Source organism: Diabrotica virgifera, chromosome 8, assembly GCF_917563875.1.
Source record: "Diabrotica virgifera virgifera chromosome 8, PGI_DIABVI_V3a".
NCBI classification, from domain to species: domain Eukaryota; kingdom Metazoa; phylum Arthropoda; class Insecta; order Coleoptera; family Chrysomelidae; genus Diabrotica; species Diabrotica virgifera.
This window is the reverse complement of record NC_065450.1, coordinates 31448912-31468522: the sequence shown is the minus strand read 5'-3', so window position 1 is coordinate 31468522 and position 19611 is coordinate 31448912. Positions and strand designations below refer to the sequence as shown.

Genomic DNA, 19611 nt, shown 5'->3' with positions numbered 1-19611 from the left:
ATTTTATTTTAGTGAGCTTAAAAGACGACTTAAGGCTGAACAGAAAGCCAAAGAAAAGGCTGAAAAAGCTGCCCAACAGCCTGCTCAACCCCAGAAGACTAAAGAAACAAAACCCAGTGAAGAAGAAGTTAGTCCAAATGAATATTTTAAACTTAGATCAACAGCTGTAGATAAACTAAAGGGTATAGGGGGTGAACAGTCGCCTTATCCTCATAAATTCCATGTTTCGTCATCACTCGAGAGTTTTATTGAGAAGTATTCATATCTGAAAGATGGTGATATTCTAGAGAATGACCACCTTAGTGTGGCAGGAAGAATTCATGCTATTAGAGAGTCAGGTCCTAAATTAGTTTTCTACGACTTGAGGGGTGAGGGAGTTAAGATACAAGTCATGGCTAATGCTAGATATTATGAAGATGAATCGAAATTTGTAGATGATACCGGTAAGTGATTACATTTTATGTAGGTATAGTGGAACTGTAAGATTTGTAGGTTTTGGTAGTTCGGCTTTAAGATACATATAAGGTTTGTTCCAACACAACGAAAACCGTCATGAAACGATCATGAAACTGCACGCAGATAGCAAAATAATATGTTCCATGGGTTATTTTGTTTACTGCGCAGTTTTGTGATCGTTTCATGGCGGTTTTTCGTTGTGTTGGAGCAAACCTATAGTGTGGTAGATGATTTTTTCTGGTAATTAGATAGAAATAATAAGATATGGTTGAATGCTCGAATATATATGAATTTTACATATCTGAACCTCAGAGATAAACTACACTATGTTGTTAAACTACTGGTGTTGTTTTGAATAAGTTATTTTAAAAAATTTATTTAAAAGAAAATCCATAAAAACTCCATAAACATAATGGTTATTTATGATATGTGTTAAAAGTACAATTTTAAGGCACGCATGTGAAAGTTTGCAGAATGAGCGAAGCGAATTCTGCAATTCACATTGGTTTCACTTAATTCACATAGGTTTTGTAACTTGAAATCTTAAACTATCATTAAACTTACGAGGTTTTGTCTCATAAAAATGAAACTTACAAGGTTTTGTAACTTAAAATCTTACTTATGAGGTTTTTGTAGATGTTGCTAGTACCATTAAATTTAAATATTGACTTACAAGCTTTCGTAGTTTAAAAGATATGTAAGAGTATAACACCACAAAGTATAGAAGTAATAATGGACCAAAAATCGACTTACGAAGTTTTGCAGTTTAACCGTCGATATCGATTTTTATTAACATTCTAAGTAAGTGATACTCTAACTAAACTTTGTTGTAAACACAGGCTAAACACAGTTGCTCGAAATCACAGAGTGTAGGTTTACCTCCGTGGTCTAGATAATAAAAAATGGCCAAAATTAATTGTAGCATATATACAATAAGTCCTGCTTTAACGGTATACCTATACCTAAGTAAAAAATAAATATTTTTAATTACATATTTAATTTTATAAATAGAAGGCAGATGCCCAGTACAGTTATTTATTAAATCTTTCCCAAGTACTTTCGCTCTCAGAGCATCATCAGGGGCATTTTATCAAAATAAGGAAGCTATCCAGTACGCAGTACATCCCGGAATATTGTAGTCATTTACTTAAAAATAGTCAGTATAATAAATCAGTATTTAATTATACCATAAATGATCAATTATTGGATATGGTAGACTCAATTAAAGATTTAGGTGTTGTTCTTGATTCCTCTCTGAGCTTTAACCATCACATCAACAATATTACTCAAAGATCCATGAAAATGCTTGGCTTTGTTAAAAGGACAACTCGTGATTTCACGAACGTGTTCGCTATTAAAATGCTCTATTGTTCTTTAGTCAGGACGCACCTTGACTACTGTTCTCCAGTTTGGTCCCCACATTATTTACACCTCAAGAACAAACTTGATAGTGTTCAACATAATTTTCTTAGATATATTGGGTTCAAAAAACACATCAATTATAATTATACAGATATGGAACGATTTTTGAATATCTCTTCTCTGGATGTCCGTAGGAAGCGTAAAGATCTTACAGTATTGTTTAATATTATCAATGGCATATATTACTGCCCTGAACTCCTTGCTAAAATATTGTTGTTTGTTCCACCACGATCAACAAGACAAATTCAAACCTTTCATATTTCTTTTCATAGATATAATTACTCATATTTTACTTTTGTTCCTAGAACACTAAGACTTGCTAACTCCCTAGGTGACCTTTTACTTTTTGGTAACTCTGTTGATGTCTTTAAGAACCATTTAACCAAATTAAATATTTAGCAATGTCATAACCTTGTTATTTGTTAGTAATTAATGTTTTGTAATTATTTTACTTTGTCATGTCTTTTTAAATGTTTTGTACTCTCTCATTTTATTCTTATATATTCAACACTGTAATTATCAATATCTTATTAATGTATTACCGAATTGGGCTTGCCCGTATAAATAAATAAATAAATAATTAACACACTAGACAAAGGGCAAACAGATTAAAACTAATTAACTTTTGAGTTTTATAATTGTGATAACTTTTTTTGTTAAAGAGATAGAGACTTGAAATTTTGTGACATCTCTACATTTATCCAGTAGATTATGCGAGCCAAATATATTTTTTTATTAACTCCATAGAGTACAACAATCTGCCCATTGGGCATTAAGTATTTGTTATGGTAAAAAATACAGACATGTAGAGAGTTACTCCAGTGAGTAACCTCTTCACAATTCTAAAATTAAAATTTTATTAGTTTGAATACACTTATTATGTTCAGTTGGACAAGTAGAAGAAGAAGAAAAAGAATTTATTCAAAAATTAGGTAACCCTAATATACAGTTAAAATTGACATATTTTATAATACGTATATACAATTTGAATTATTTGACAATAAAAAAGTGTTATTAAGATACAATATCCAAGTCATAATAATAACAATAAAACAATAAAACACTTAAAATATTCCATTACAATACAAGCATTAAAAATACTACATTACTCAAAATATTACATTAAACTACACGCAGTTAAAAAACACATTTAGAAGCCACATGAGACATTAAATACGATTTGCAACATAATTCTTTAAATTTTTCCTATACATGTTCAGTGAGGTCTCCAACTTGAGTTCCGTTGGCAACTTATTGAAATTATCAAAACCCTTATAGAGAAGTGAGTTCATAGCACCTGTAGTATTGGTTCTGCTGATGTAAATATTATTTGAATTTCTCGTAAAATAAGGGTGAATATCTGAATTGTAACTAACAAGATCGAGAAAATATTTAGGTGCCAATCCATGTACAATTCTAAAAATCAATATCATGGTCAAATAAAAAAGACGTTGCGATACCGAAAACCACTGCAAAGTATTCAACATCAATGTAACAGGTGTTAATCTACTTGTACGTAAAATGATCCTCATTCCACGATTCTGTAATTTTTGTAATTTGGCTGGTTGGTTAAGATTTAAAAGATATAAGATGGATGCACAAAAATCAAAATGAGGTTGGATTATCGATTTATATACAGTGATCCTTGACTGAAGTGACAAATTCTTAGAAATTCTTGTAAAGAAATACAATTTTTTTGCTAGTTTTTTTACACGTATACTCGAGATGCTTGTCGAATGATAGAGTATTATCTAATTGAAAACCAAGATATTTAATTTGTGTCACTAGTTCAATTGGTTCCCCATCAATGTTTAACATTATATTGTCAGTATTAAGACTCCTGTATTTAAATTTAGATGTAACTATCATGGCTTTTGTCTTACTTACGTTTATTTTAAGTTTATTAAGTTTTAAGTATTTAGACACTGAACATAAAACGTGATTCATTTTGACAACCGCCCCTTCAATAGAACTATCGCTACAAGCCAAAAGGGTATCATCAGCGAAAAGGTTAATAAATTCACAGTTCACAAACAAATTTATATCATTTAAATATAATATAAAAAGCAATGGTCCAAGTACACTACCCTGCGGTACACCAACATTATTACTGACAGTTTCAGATAATACATCAGAGATTTTTACTCTTTGCTTTCTGTCAGTTAAGAAGTTCCTTAGCCAATTCAGTACAGCTCCATTAATGCCATAGGTTTTTAGCTTATCCAATAAAATGTATCTATCAATCGTTTCAAACGCTCGTTTAAGATCTAGAAAAACTGCAACTGTATAATTATTTCTATCTATTTCTGGTTTAAATTTACATATTGAGAGTTGAACAGCCGCTTCACATGAATGATTCTTACAAAAACCAGATTGATGATTAATTAAAATATGGTTCAAATCTATGTGATCAAGAATTTGCTCGTATACAACCGTTTCCAATACTTTCTCCAAAGCCGGTAACATGTTGATAGGTCTAAATTCGCTCGCCTTAATAGTATTTGTCACTTTAGAGATAGGAACAACTGTACTTATTTTTAAGTCAGATGGAACAATGCCACCATCTAGGGAAGTATTAATTAAATTTAAAATAACATGACCTATGGTTTCAAATACTTCTTTAATAATTTTACTACAAAGAATGTCTTGTGGATTGTACTTACTATCAAGAGAGTTAATGATGTGTCTTAGGTCAGAAAGTGATATTAATTTAAATTTTGTAAAGGGCATAATATAAATTACTATTAACGTTAATCCAAGAATCTTGTAATTCCATACTGTTAACTATATCCTCTATGCTATTAACATAATACACATTAAAATTGTTTGCAATGTCCACCTTATCCTGACATACGCTTTTCTGACCATTAAACTCAAATTCTATATTATTTGGAAAATCCCTGTTGTGTATAACGGAACCCACCTTGCGAGTCGTGACAGATGACAGATGTCGAGGATGAAAGGCAGAAAAGCGCGCTTACTTCTTGGTTTTTAGGTTAAGAACCATGTATCTCTTGTAATCTAAAATAAAGTCAATTTCATCATAGTACGCTATTTAATTCAATACATATCATATTGGCGACGAATCGGAAAGAACACCACGTTGGTATAAGTCAATAAGTCATTGCAAATTTTGTGTTCAGGGCAGTAGTCAATATGCCAAAGTTCGACGAGTTTAATGCTGTGAAGGAATCGTTTGAAGCCTGGGAAGAGCGCTTGCAGCAGTATTTCATAGTGAACGACACTGAAAATGAAAAAAAGGTAGCAAATTTAATAACATTTATGGGTGCGAAAACGTATGATACGTTGAAAACATATTTATTCCCAGATACCCCTGCAATGAAAACATACGATCAGTTAGTAACGATACTTAAAGCCAGATATGCACCAGCTACAAGTGTAATCTATGAAAGATACAGATTTCATAGTAGAAACCAACAAGCAGAAGAATCGTTAGAGCAGTATGTAAAAGAAGTAAAAGCACTGTCAAAGTCTTGTAAATTTGAGAAATTCCTCGATCAAGCCCTACGAGACAGGTTAGTTTGCGGTATTAGTAATACTAATATTCGGACTAAGTTACTTAGCGAAGCTGAGACCCTAACGTTTGAAGATGCTTGTAAGAAAGCCTTAAGTCAAGAAGCAGCTGAATGTCAAAGCAAGCTTGTTCAAGGGGTGGCAGCAGTATCAGTAGGCAAACTACAAATGTCTAGTAAGCAATATCGTAGTCAGTCAAAAAGTCAGTCAGAGTCCAGGAACCAGTCAGTGTTGAAACCATGCTTTCGATGTGGAAGACGACATCAACCAGAAACATGCCCAGCAGTTAATTGGGAATGTTTTTTCTGTCAAAAAGTGGGACACACCAGTAGAGTCTGTAAAAGAAAAAAAGTTAATCAGGTAGAAGTGACCGAAGAGGAAGAGAGCAGTGAATTGTTACAATTAGGCCATATTGCAGCCCTCGCAACGGGTATGGAAAAGCCCTGGAAAGTGAATGTGCAAGTTGAAGGTGTGCCCTTGGTTATGGAAATCGATAGTGGTGCATGTAAGTCAGTCATCCACGTAAGTGATTTTTCAAAATATTTTAGTAAATGCAAGATGAACAGTACTAATGTTAAGTTAAGAGCAGTTACTGGCAATAACATTTCAGTTGTAGGTCAAATTTATGTAAATGTCTTGTATAAAAGCCAGTTAACCTTGTTGCCATTATTAGTTATTGAAAGCTCCAATAGGTTTTTGCCTTTGATAGGAAGGAATTGGCTAAATGTTTTCAATCCTTCTTGGAAGACAGCCTTGTTTAATCAGTTAACACTTGATTATAGTGTATCAAGCAGTGAAAATAATGGAAGTAAGAATAATTTAAATTTAATGGGTATAGATCAGAATTTGTTAAAGTCAGACATGCAATCAAAACTAAATTATGTTGTAAATGATTGTAGTTATAATCAGCATAAAAGTCACCTTATATCCGAGTTGAAGTCACAGTATTCCAATGTATTTAAAGATGACCCCAACTCCCATATAAGAAATATTAAAGTTGAATTTAAATTAAAAGATAATGTACGTCCTATTTTTCATAGAGCATATGATATGCCATATGCCCTTAAGTCTAAGGTAGAGGAGGAGTTGAATCGGATGGTAGAGTCAGGAATTTTAACTAAAACTAGAATTAGTTCGTGGGCCAGTCCTATAGTGGTTGTTCCAAAGAGAGAGAAAACATCTTTTAGAATATGTGTAGATTTCAAGAAAACAGTAAATCAGGTTATTGAGTCAGATCACTGTGTATTACCTCTACCAGAGGACATATTTTCAGAATTGTCAGAAAATAAATTTTTTACAGTCTTAGACTTAAAGGGAGCTTATCAGCAACTAGAAGTTAGTGAAAAATCAAGAGAATTACTTACCATCAACACACATTTAGGGTTGTTTACTTTTAATCGATTAACATATGACATTAGTTCAGCACCTGGAATTTTCCAGACAGTAATGGAAAATATTCTTGCAGGTATACCAAACACCAAATGCTATATCGATGACATATTAATTTATGGTAAATCTCTTGAAAATTGTCATAATAATGTAATTAATGTTCTTTCACGTCTAGAAGAATTTAATGTAAAAATTAATGAAGGAAAATGTAAATTTTTTGAAACAAGTGTTGAATTTTTGGGCCATAGAATTGATGAGTCAGGGGTACACCCTACGGAAGAAAAAGTAGAGTGTATTAAGAAAGCTAAACCCCCACATAACTTAACGGAACTTAAATCATATTTAGGTCTTCTTAACTATTATTCTAAATTTCTGCCTATGCTGTCCTGTGAACTAGGTCCGTTGTACAAGTTATGTAGGTCGAATGTTTCTTTTGTATGGTCAACAGATTGTCAGAAGGTTTTTGACAGCAGTAAGGTACTGCTTTTGTCAAACCAAGTACTCACCTTATATAACCCTTTACTTCCAATATATGTCACTTGTGATAGTAGTGGTTTTGGAGTAGGAGCTGTACTGAGTCACAGAGTAGATGGGGAGGATAGGCCTGTTTGTTTTGCCTCGGGAACCTTATCATCAGCAGAACAAAAGTATTCAAATATAGAGAGGGAAGCATTAGCTATAATGTTTGCTCTTCGTAAGTTTCATAAATATTTATATGGTCGGAAGTTCACCCTTGTCAGTGATCATCAGCCTTTGCAGTACATTTTTGGAGCTAACAGAGGCATTCCAGTAACAGTCGCGTCAAGAATAACTAGATGGGCCCTTACATTGTCAGCATATGATTATACCATAGAATATAAGAAGGGAAGTTCAATTTCCAATGCAGATTCCCTTTCCCGTTTACCTTGTAAGGATAGTACTAAGGTGTCTGGTGAAATATTTTCATTTAACATGTTAAGTGAAGTCCCTTTGGACTTCGAAGATGTAGCCAAAGCAACCAAGCAGGATAATTTATTGTCCAAAGTAGTTGAGTTAACCCTGTCTGGTTGGCCAAACTATGTACAGGGAGATGATTTAAAACCATATTTTAAACTTAGAAATAACTTTTCGGTTGAACAAGATTGTTTGGTTTTAGGTACTAAAGTAGTAATTCCATTCTCACTCAGGGTTAGAGTACTTAATTTGTTCCATGAACAACATACAGGCATAGTAAGACTAAAAATGTTAATGCGATCCTATTGCTGGTGGCCTGGAATGAATGAAAGTATTGAGAAGTTTGTTCAATCGTGTAATGTTTGTCAGTCTACTCAGAATTTTCCTAATAGGTCAAATGGCATACCATGGGCATTAGCACCCCATAATTTTTATAGGGTAAATGTTGATTTTTTCCAGAAGCAAAATTTTACCTTCCTTATTTTAGTAGACAATAAGTCTAAATGGATAGAAGTCAGGTTAATGGAAAATGGTACAGTAGCTAGGGAGGTCATAATGGTACTAAGGGATGTTTTCGCCATTTTTGGATTACCAGTAGAGCTAGTTTCTGATAATGGGCCTCCGTTCAATTCAGCAGAGTTTGTTTCCTTTTGTCAGAGTAATGGAATAAAACCAATTAAATCCCCACCATATCATCCACAATCAAATGGACTAGCAGAGAGAGGGGTCCAAACAGTAAAGAAAGCATTAGAGCGCAATTTATTTTCATGTTCAGAAAATATAACATTAGCAGTTGTGAAAATTAAGTTAACTAATTTCCTCTTCACCTACCGCAATACTCCTTCTACTACAACAGGCATTTCTCCAGCCCAGTGTATGTTTAAAATCAGACCTCGAACCAGGTATGATTTATTAAGACCATCTGAAAATGGTAATTTTGTAAACTCTGATCAACCAGTTCGAAATATTAAATTGTATAATACAAATGACCAAGTATATGTCAAAAATACTCGTACACATGTATGGGACTTGGGAAATGTAGTTAAAGTTTTAAGTTATTGTACTTACCTTGTGAATGTTAATAATGTTATAAAATTTGTGCATGCTGACAGCATACGTCTAGCTAAGGAAAAACCTAGAAGTGAAGTGAGTGAGAGTGCAGTGATTCAAAAAGCGCCTTTAAATGTTGATGAGAGCACATCTGCACCCACCCGCCTGCCTAATATTGATGTAAGTGATGACATGGACCTTCAGGTGGAGGAAAATAATACTGCAATTCCACATTCTAGTAATAATGACACTGTTACTAGTAGTTCACCTAGGCATAGTCAAATTGATGCGACATCTAGAAGCCCTGTTTCCCCTCTTCTAGAATCTGAGCAGACACCTTTGCCAGTGGTTACCAGATATGGGAGAGCTGTGAAACCACCCAACAAGCTTTCTTTATAGAAGGGGAGAAATGTTGTGTATAACGGAACCCACCTTGCGAGTCGTGACAGATGACAGATGTCGAGGATGAAAGGCAGAAAAGCGCGCTTACTTCTTGGTTTTTAGGTTAAGAACCATGTATCTCTTGTAATCTAAAATAAAGTCAATTTCATCATAGTACGCTATTTAATTCAATACATATCAATCCCGACCGTTCCTGTTAACTAATTTTTTTAAAGTCCTCCACATTAATTTAGAGTTATTTTTATTTCTGTCAATTTTATCAAAGTAGTATTGGTCCTTTTTGACTCAACACATTCACAACCTCATTTCTAAGTTTTTTAAAAGTTAACCAATTATTATCCCTCTCTTGACCCAAAGACAGACAGACAGACAGCAAGTCAGACAGCAATTGCTGTTTTAGTCTATACACACTTCAAAGACGTCCCGCACATTTAGTTGTCGAGCAAACGCATTAGGATGCACTAGCACTCGTTCACAGTATTTAGCACTAAAATTTGTATGGCTTCTTTCACGGATTCAAGGGGGATGTCGTGTCGAATCCATCGTTGGATACATACTATGGCGCATTGACTATGGCATGCAGCACCTTGTTTTGGATTCTCTGTAAGATATTTCTATTGGAGACGCTAGCAGTACCCCATAGCTGAATCCCATAAGTCCATATGGGCTTGAGGATGGGCTTGTAGAGTAAAATTTTGTTATCCAAAGATAGTTTTGAATTGCGTCCAATGAGCCATACATATTTCTCAATTTAAGTCCAAGCTGTTTTTGTTTGTTAAAAATATGTTTTTTCCAAGTTAGACGGCGATCCAAGTGCATGTCAAGATATTTAGCATCCTCGGATTGAGGAATTAGACAATTGTCAATATATACAGGGGGCATGTTTCTCTACGTAGCGTAAATGTAACATGTATTGACTTAGTTCCATTAGATTTGATGCGCCATACTTTCATCCATTGCTGAATTCTATTTAGGTTTGATTGAAGATTTCTTGATGCTGTTAATGGATCTGTGTGGGATGCCAGGATAGCAGTGTCATCTGCATACGTTGCAACAGTAGTTGTACTAGATGTTAAAATGTCCGCTGTGTATAAAAGATATAGAATTGGGCCGAGAATGCTGCCTTGTGGGATGCCTGAGTGAATAGGATATATCTTAGTGTGCTCGGTACCGTGCTTCACCAGGAAGTGTCTATTTTCTATGTAGGATTTTAAGAGCTGGAAGTGTGGATAGGGTAGGAGCTTCTTTAATTTTATTTGTAGTCCTATGTGCCATACCTTGTCAAAAGCCTGAGGTATGTTAAGGAAAGCAGCAGAACAGTATCTTTTGGCGTTAAAATCCTTGTTTATTTAGTTGACTAGCCTATGCACTTATACTATGGTTCCGTGTTTGTCTCAGAAACCGAATTGATGTTCTGGAATTATTTTATGTTCGTCTACTATCGTTTTTAACCTTTTTACATACATTTTTTCAAAGACTTTACTAATCATAGGCAAAAGGCTTATAGGACGGTATGAAGATGCATTTTCCGGTCTTTTTCCGGGTTTAAGGATCATTAGGATTTGTGCCACTTTCCATGAACTAGGGAAGTAGTTTAGGCGCAGGATTGCATTGAATATAAATGTTATTAGTTTTATGCACTCATCCGAGACTTCGTTTAGAATCTTGCCAGAGATTAGGTCAAATCCGGGGGCTTTTTTGATGTTGACTTCATTTATTGTTTGTTTTACTTGGTTGACTGTAAATTTCGTGTGGGCAGATCCATTTGAAACGGTGCTGTTAGGAATCTGGTTAGTTCTGTTTCTTCCTCTGTAGATACTGTAGAAGGGTATGGCGTGAATACTTTTTGAAGGTGCTTGCCAAAAAGATCAGCTTTTTCGTTGTCGTTCCTAGCCCAGGTGGGAATACTGGGCATACTGTTGGGTCCGTTTGAGTTTTTTCGTGGCTTTCCAGAGTGAGTAGTCTGTGTTAAATTTTCTAAATATTCTTGAATTCCATGGTTTTCTTCTTCATGGATTAATTCCTTTAATTCCTTTGTTGCTTTGTTAAGTTTTTTCTTATTTTCTGCCATTCTTGACTGTTGCCAATTTTTACGTAATTGTCGTTTTTCTGAAATTTTTTGTTTAATTGTGGAAGACACATTATTTCTGTTTGGAGATGGTTCGTAGCTGGGAGTCGCATACCATGCAGCAATTTATTATTTATTTATTATTTATTAATATTACGGGAAAACCCCATTAACAGTTACAATTAACAAATAGTAAAATGTAAGATGTATGTAATAGATTGAGAAAAAAATATAATCAAAAAACAACAAAAATAATTCAACCTGCAACAATGTTCAAACAACCAACAATTAACATTACAACCCTAAATTTATAATTAAAGTTTTACACTAAACTAAAGTATTAATTATTCTATGAAATTGATTCTATTAAATTGAGCCCTGAACCCACTCTCAGACATATCAAATATTTCCAAATGAAGTTGGTTAACATATCTCGAGTATCTTTCTATAGGCAAATTCATACCATAATTTGTTCGATGATAGGGCAGTGAAAAAGAAAGAGGAACAGCGAATGCATGTGGCGGAAATGAGAATGCTTAGATGGATGAGTGGAGTGACAAAGAAGGATAAAATTAGAAATGAGTATATTAGGGGAAGTCTAGGTGTGGCACCAATTGATGCCAAAATGAGAGAGCATAGGTTAAGATGGTTTGGTCATGTTCAACGTCGAAACGTTAACTACCCAATACGAAGAATAGTTGAAGTGCAGATTCCTGGAAGGAGTAGGAGAGGAAGACCAAAGAAGACCTGGGGGGAGACGATAAGGCAGGACATGCTGGTAAAGGGGATTAACATTGATATGGCCCAAGATAGAATTGTGTGGAGAAATGCAATTAAGGAAGCCGACCCCGCATAGGGATAAGGCAAAGAGAATGATGATAGGGTATATGAAAAGAAGAGTAGTTATGTCTCCTATTTCGTGTGACAATCTCAATGTTAACCGACTCCAACAATTCAGCACTATCAATTTTCCCTGTAACAATTTTATGCAAAAAATTTAATCCAGCACAGATTCTCCTTTCTGAAAGTGTTTTCAAATTCAGTTGTTTTTCCAAAATTGAATAATTATGATCAGAGATCCCAATATATAATTTGAATCCACAAAATCGTAGAAACTTATGCTGAACCTTTTCTACAGTATATTTATGGACAGCTTGGTAAGGAGACCACACCACTGATCCATACTCAAGTTTAGATCTGACTAATGAAGAGTAAAGGCTTCTGACAGTGTCAACAGAAAAATGTACAATTTCTCACGACGAAACCCAACATTTTGGATGACTGTATTGTGACAGAGTTAATATGATCGACAAATGTTAAATTTTTGTCGAAAATTACTCCCAAGTCTTTTATTTTTGATACAGTTTTTAATGGTTGCCCACACAGTTCGTAAGAAGTGTCATATTTTCTGGAACCCTTAAAAAAACTAATTAGACAACATTTTGATATATTTAGGTTTAATTTATTAATGTGACACCACTGCGTTAATCTGTCAAGATCGTCTTGCAGCAGTTGTTGATCAGTTTGGCAATTCATTATTCTGTAGGCTTTGAAATCATCAGCAAAAGCGAGACCTTCACTGTTTTCAAAACAATCAAAAATTTAGTCCACAAACAGATTGAAAAACATTGGGGAACAGTGCCCCCCTTGGGGAACACCAGAAGTTACACATATTGCATCCGATTTAAAAGCACCTATTTTGACCATCTGTCTACGCTCTGACAATAAACTTTTGATCCAACCTACAGCCGAAACATCAAACCCTATATCAAATAATCTCCTGAGAAAAATGTTATGGTCTACTTGATCGAAAGCCTTTGAAAAATCTGTGTAAACTGCATCAACTTGCTTGAATTCTTCCAAAGCTTTAATTATTTTTGATTGATATGGTAACAGATTAGTTAGAGTTGAACGACCTGAACAGAAGCCATGCTGATTCTTATTTATTAGCCCACGACACATCCAGTTTAATTGGTCGCTGATAATACTGCCAAACAATTTTGGAAGTGATGATTGAATGCATACACTCCTGTAGTTCGTAACATCGTTTTTGTTCCCACTTTTAAAGATGGGCATGATAAAACTATCCTTCCATTTTTCAGGAAAAATTGAGGATCTTAAAGACTTATTAAATAATAAACTTAGTGGAACCACAAGGGTACATACACAATATTTTAACAGGCTACTTGGAACACCGTCGGGACCAAGGGTATTTTTACTAGGTAAAAGAGATATTTTTTCGTATATTTCTTTTGTAGAAATATCCGAAAACTTATAGTTTTGGTAAATATTTGTGGGTGTTCCAAGGTCTAGTTTGTTCTCTGGGTTACTTGGGGTGTACACTGTTTGGAAGTACTTTTTGAACAAATCAACAATCTCTTGCCCATCATTTGCTTTATCCTCGCTGTATATTATTGTTTGGGGAAGAGAATGGTTGGTTTTTAAGTCCTTTATGTACCTCCAAAAGTATCTAGGATTTGATTTGAATTCTATATCCATCAATGAGATATACTGAGACCAACAAACCTCCCGAACTTTTTTGCATTCTGAACGCAGTCTAGTAAAAATATTGAGGTCAGCCTGAGATTTGGACTGAATATAGGTGTAGTGTGCTCTCCTTTTTTGAGAAATAAGCTCTCTTAGTTCCTTTGAAAACCACCTAGGATAAGTGCTGGTTTGGTATTTTTTCACAGGTACAAATGAAGCAATACCAAAAGCTAAAATTTCATAGAAGTAATCAACAGCTAAATCTAAATCAAGACGAGACAAACACTGCTCCCAGTTAATTCCAGCTAAAAAATTATTTAAACCCACATAATTGGCGTTATTGAAATCATAGTACAGATCCTGGCAGAAGAGGCTGTCGTCTACCTGTTTTTTGTGAATATTTCTTAAACTACACTCATAACTAGCATGATGTAAACTGCTGTTTAGAATAGAGTCATTTCCTAACAGTACCTCAACACTTTTATCGTTTGTGAACATAAGATCCAAGAAAATATTTCTGCTGTTAGGAATACTTATCCTTTGAAATAACTGAAGAAAACCAAAAGTTTGGGCAATATGTATGCTTTTTGTTAGGTTATCTACAGCTGATTCTAGTTGGAGTTCATTTTTCAAGGACAGATTTAGTGAGATCAGGCTGTCTAGTTTTTCTCTAAATTGGGACCAGTTAGTCCCTAGTTTTTCTATAAATTGGGACCAATTAGTCTTGGTGTTATGCAAAGTTGGTTGATGTCCTTTTTTTAAGATTTTTTCGAAGATTGTTATATAAATCGAAGCATGATTCAGCATTACATTTTTTGGTATCGATGCCCTTTGTGATACGGAAATCAACGGCATCAGGTATTTTGTTTAAGTCAGACGGCCAATAAGTTGGTTCGCCAGTAGAGATTTGTTGCAGATTATTTTCTAACATTGCTTTAGCTAATTCTCTGCCTTTTGGTGTTGTTAGTCTAGAGCCCCACATCGATGTTTTGAATTATAATCTCGACCTCCAATGAATTTGTTCCCTAGAGTGTTGAAATATTCTAGGACATGTTCTTTTTTAACGGCATGTTTAGGTGGGCAGTATAAGGCAGATATTGTTATTGGGCCGTGTGCTTCCTCAATTGTTAAGCTGGTTGCTTGTAGGTAGTCTTTGTTATATTTTTCCCTTTCGGAGTGTTTAATAGAATCACATATAATTATGGCGCTTCCACCGTGAGATCTACCGTCTGGGTGTTTTGTATGATACAACTTGTAGCTGGGAATCCGCATGTAGTGTTTTTCTGTAAAGTGAGTCTCGGAAACTAAAATTATATCAATATTTTGATTAAGTATGAATGTTTTGAGTTCTTTGGCCCGTTGATAAAGGCCATTTGCGTTCCAGACTACTATTTTATATTTTGGTATAGCCAAATATAACAAAGAAATCTTTATTCAGTTCCCAGCAAGGGTGTTAAATTGTTCCTAACCCCATAAACGACGGCATAGGTACATTTTTACCTTGTATTTTTTTTAAATGAAAGTTATAAAATATCAATACATTTTGTATTTAAATGATAGTTTATTTGAACCATAATACAAAAATGAATGTTAGTGTGGATTTTGGCAACACATACATGTCGTTTTAGACAAAGAATGTTTGTCACATATAGGTAGAAAACATACGACACAACTTTTTCTCATTTTAGGTTGTTTTTTCCGTTCGTTTTGACAAACATGGCAACTTCCGGTTACTGGAGAAGATCTACGAATGCTGTGAGATACTTGAGGAGGAGTATCTACAGCAAGACAAAGATGTTTAGAAAGATCTTTCAAAAACTTCTTGCATGGGTCCTTTGTTTTTTAGAATGGATTGTGCTCTCTATCTCAATATAATGTAGGATGTTAAGCCAATGATGTCAATCATATTATAAAAAAAGGCCAAGACCCAAAGCAATGTTAGAAGTTTGATCGTATACTCACCCAGCATTTTATCCATGGTATCAACACAACACCCCTTTAGATTTACTCTAATACTTAATCATTTCCGGCTACTTGTCCTGTTATCTGCATGGACGAGAGTAACACTAATGCTTTTTTTTCTTTAGCAAATAAGAGCATTCATGATTGTATGCAAGATTTGTGGAAAAAAATAGCTATTTTCTTGCTTGCTTGCTTATTGATGAGTAGAAATTTCTTATGTTTTCTAATTGAGCCCACTAACCTTATGTGATATGAATTCCAGACTTTAGCTAGTTCAAAACTGGTAAAAAGTTATCTGTGGTAATATTTCGCTCAGAACTTTTATAAGACGTGGCCAGATCCAAAACTGTTCGTTCGCCAACATTAACTTGTCGGGAACAATATGCTGTTTTTCAAATATAAAGGTGAATTTGTATGGGATTTGAAGCATTACAAACCCAAAATACCATGTTTAGTGAGTTTGGAAGATATATATTGTGTAAATTGTGTGCAGCCTCTAAATGAAAACAGTTGTTCATATATGATTATGCTTTGGGATGGTTTGTAGCCTTGGTACACATTTTTATTCTTCATTGTCCAGGTATCTCGTATGAGTTCAGCCTTTTCGGCTTTTTTGCGTTATTGGCAGGTATTTTCGTTGTCAAATCTTATAAATCTTAGCATGGTCTTGAACCGATCACTAGACATTGCTGTACGTATTAGTGACAGAGACTCCATATTACACGTCTCTCACAAGTTTTCTTTGTTGATTCTATGTATACCTCTTTTGTCGGCATTTCGCTAAACTAAATTTTGAATTGTTATTACTCATGATAATTTTTAGGTATACACATATAAACAATCACCAAATAACTAAATGTGGATGAAATTTATTACGTCTCCAACTGAAGTACCTATAATACAATGCTACTCTTCCTAGAATTTGTTTACGACCACTATTTTCAAGTTTGTTGTTGCAGTAATTTCAATAATTTACGATAGATAACAGGGGTGACTTAAAAGCGGCTTCTAATCTTTGTTTGTAAATCCGTACAAGAACAAATTACTGAATATTATTATTTATTTATTACAATATTAAACAATTTTTAACCAATTATGCTAGTAATAAATAATATTATCTTAAAATTAACAAAGATTTCCTTTTAGATTAAGGAATTTTTAAGAAAATGTATAACAGGTACAATTGTACCTATGCCGTCTGTTACCGGTGTAAAATTATACCGCTCGACAAAGGTTAATATCTTTGAAATCATATCTTTGAACTTGTTGACAGCTGTACATACCTTAGCCAGTTAGTGACTACTACCAACAAAACGAGCAAAGGAAATTATTAGGTTTGTTCTAGCATCAGTTTCAAACGGTTTGAAACCATCAGCGAATAGTCGACCAGCGCGAGTAGAGGGGATAGCACTGGTGACTGTATTATGTTCTCTCACTGACCAACTGTTTGCTGACGGTTTCTGACTAGTTTGACTGTTTGCTAGAACAAACCTAATATATACACAACACTGCTGAGACGGGTCCTCACATATTATGGGGCAGAAACACGAACTTTAACACAAAAGGATGAAACAATTTTGGTGATATTCATATGTAAAATACTTTGCAAAATATTTTGAACTATAAACGATCAAGGGTAGTAGCGCAAAAGAAATAACTTTGAATCATATCAACTTTTTAATGAACTAGATGTCATAACGTTCATTAAAATGAAGCAACTTAGATGGGCTGGACATAATATAATACAAATGGCAGACATGTTTGCTAAAAAGCTAACCATAGGAATATATGTAGGAAGAAGAAGCAGAGGGTGACCGCGAATTAGGTGGTTAGATGAAGTTGAGACTGACTGAGGGGATATTAAAAATCAGAAAATGGCAACAGGTCACCAGAAACCAGAATAGAATGCCGACAAATCTTAGCAGGTGGATCCACACAGGATTGTCAAGCCAAAGATGATGATGAAACAAATGTTGAAATTACGATTTGACAATAAAATGAAGACTCAAAATTTTCTTGTGTTTATTTTTAATTTATTCGCAATCTATTGACAATACCGGTATCACCTTTAAGCTTGAAATAACCAACAAACATTAGTTTAGCTGTAATCTCTATATCATAATCCTCTAATTATTTTGAAAATATGTTTACAATTAGCGTCATTGAATATTGCTATCTTTATTATCAGTATACCCATTTATTTTCTTAATGACTTAAAAAAATTATATTATTGATAATAGAATTAAGATTATTTTAAAATATAGGTGGATAAATAGAGAACACACCTTACGAAATGCATTCTTAAGTTCCCAGTAATGCCAATAATAAACAAGATAAATATACAGGGGGGCTTTAGTGCGAGGAAATCCAATTATTACTCATTTGTCATAAGATATACGAAAAAAAGTCTAAATAACTTTTAAAAGTTGGCGCATAAATTAATAGGATCGTAATTTAAAAATATTTTCAAATATACAGGGTCACCCGTATTGACAAGGTGACATAAACTTATGTTTTCTTAATAATATGTATATTTTTACATTTTTGGATCCTCCTTGATGTCTTCTTTCTTAAAATTTAAGGTTCTGTAATGTTATACGAGGTAGTTTAAAAGGTAATTACGTTTTTTATTAATTTAGAAGCAATATTCACACCTTGTAGAATTTTTATTTGACAATAAAAACTTTATTTATTTATGTTCAAATGCTACTATAACTAAATAAATGCTACTAAATATAGTCTACTATTGTTAAAAATTATTAATACAACAAAATGTGTAATTTTAGTATACAGGGTGGGTCAAAACTCGGAAGGAGTATTTTCTGGGTTTTCTTAAGTGGTGTTCTATTTTTTATTTTAGTATTTCTGTATTTTAATATTGTATTGAAATTATATTTTACGGTACCTTTTTATTTCTTAAGCATTCCCCATACCTAACAGCTTTAATTTGTGAGTTATTCGTGGTTCTTTAAACCAAACTTTAATATATTCAATAAAAAATAATTTTTTATAATAGATACATGTTAATCCAGAATGATTGTTAATTTATGAACATTGGGTGATATATCACAATGCCTACGAAGTTAAGATTGTTGGTGTATACAATATTAATAAAACATACAATATTCTACCTCTTTGGCTATGACTTTGACACTAAACTTGCAAACCTTTGACATTATACTATTTTTATAGTTCCAGTTGCTTTGTTACCATTACTAATATGAATTTTTCTAATGAGGAACTGATTAGTATAGATTTTGTTCTAGGAGAGTATAACGAAAATGTGCTACTAGCCATAAGAATTTATCATCAGCAATTCCATGATATATGATAACCAAGAAGAGAAACTTTTCAAAGTTTCGTAGAACGATTCCAAAGGACTGGACACTTAGATTACGAGAAATATGATAAAACAAAAACTATTATAAATGAATAAAACGAGTTAAATATAACAGTGTCACTAAGAATCTGCATATTAGGTCAACCGTACGATAGATACTCAGAGAATCCCCCTGTCATCCCATTATTAGCTTTAATTGGGTCAGTTAGTTCATCTTCTACTTTTTTACTTCATAATTAAAGATGAAGGAAGGAACTTCAGTAGTACTGAATGCAGTTCTTTTTTAATTTCGGCTGTCTCAGCAGTGCACTCAACGAGTCCATTCATTTTGCTAGAAAAAGACACGAGATGATTACAATATAATTACACTTCAGTCTATAGTGTTTGTATGGACGGTTTCACCAACTACAAATAGTAGTTTATTCGATGAATAAAGTTATTCAGTCAATAAATTAACATTTCTTCATTTTACCAACGTCAAATAAGACGATTTTTTTATCAAATAAATATTAATTACTCTTAGAATAAATTGACAAGTTAAAGTCGCTGTCAATATCTATAAGAAAGT

At 33.7% G+C, this 19611-nt stretch overlaps 1 protein-coding gene across 2 annotated transcripts in view; it reads left to right on the top strand.

Annotated features, from left to right (window-relative positions):
* LOC126890446 (lysine--tRNA ligase) overlaps window positions 1–19611 on the top strand; it is a 35890-nt gene that overhangs the window by 337 nt on the left and 15942 nt on the right. For both annotated transcript variants that reach the window (XM_050659391.1, XM_050659390.1), the window contains exon 2: window positions 13–443. In XM_050659391.1, the coding sequence (XP_050515348.1) occupies window positions 13–443 (431 nt within the window). The remainder of the gene's footprint in view (window positions 1–12; window positions 444–19611) is intronic.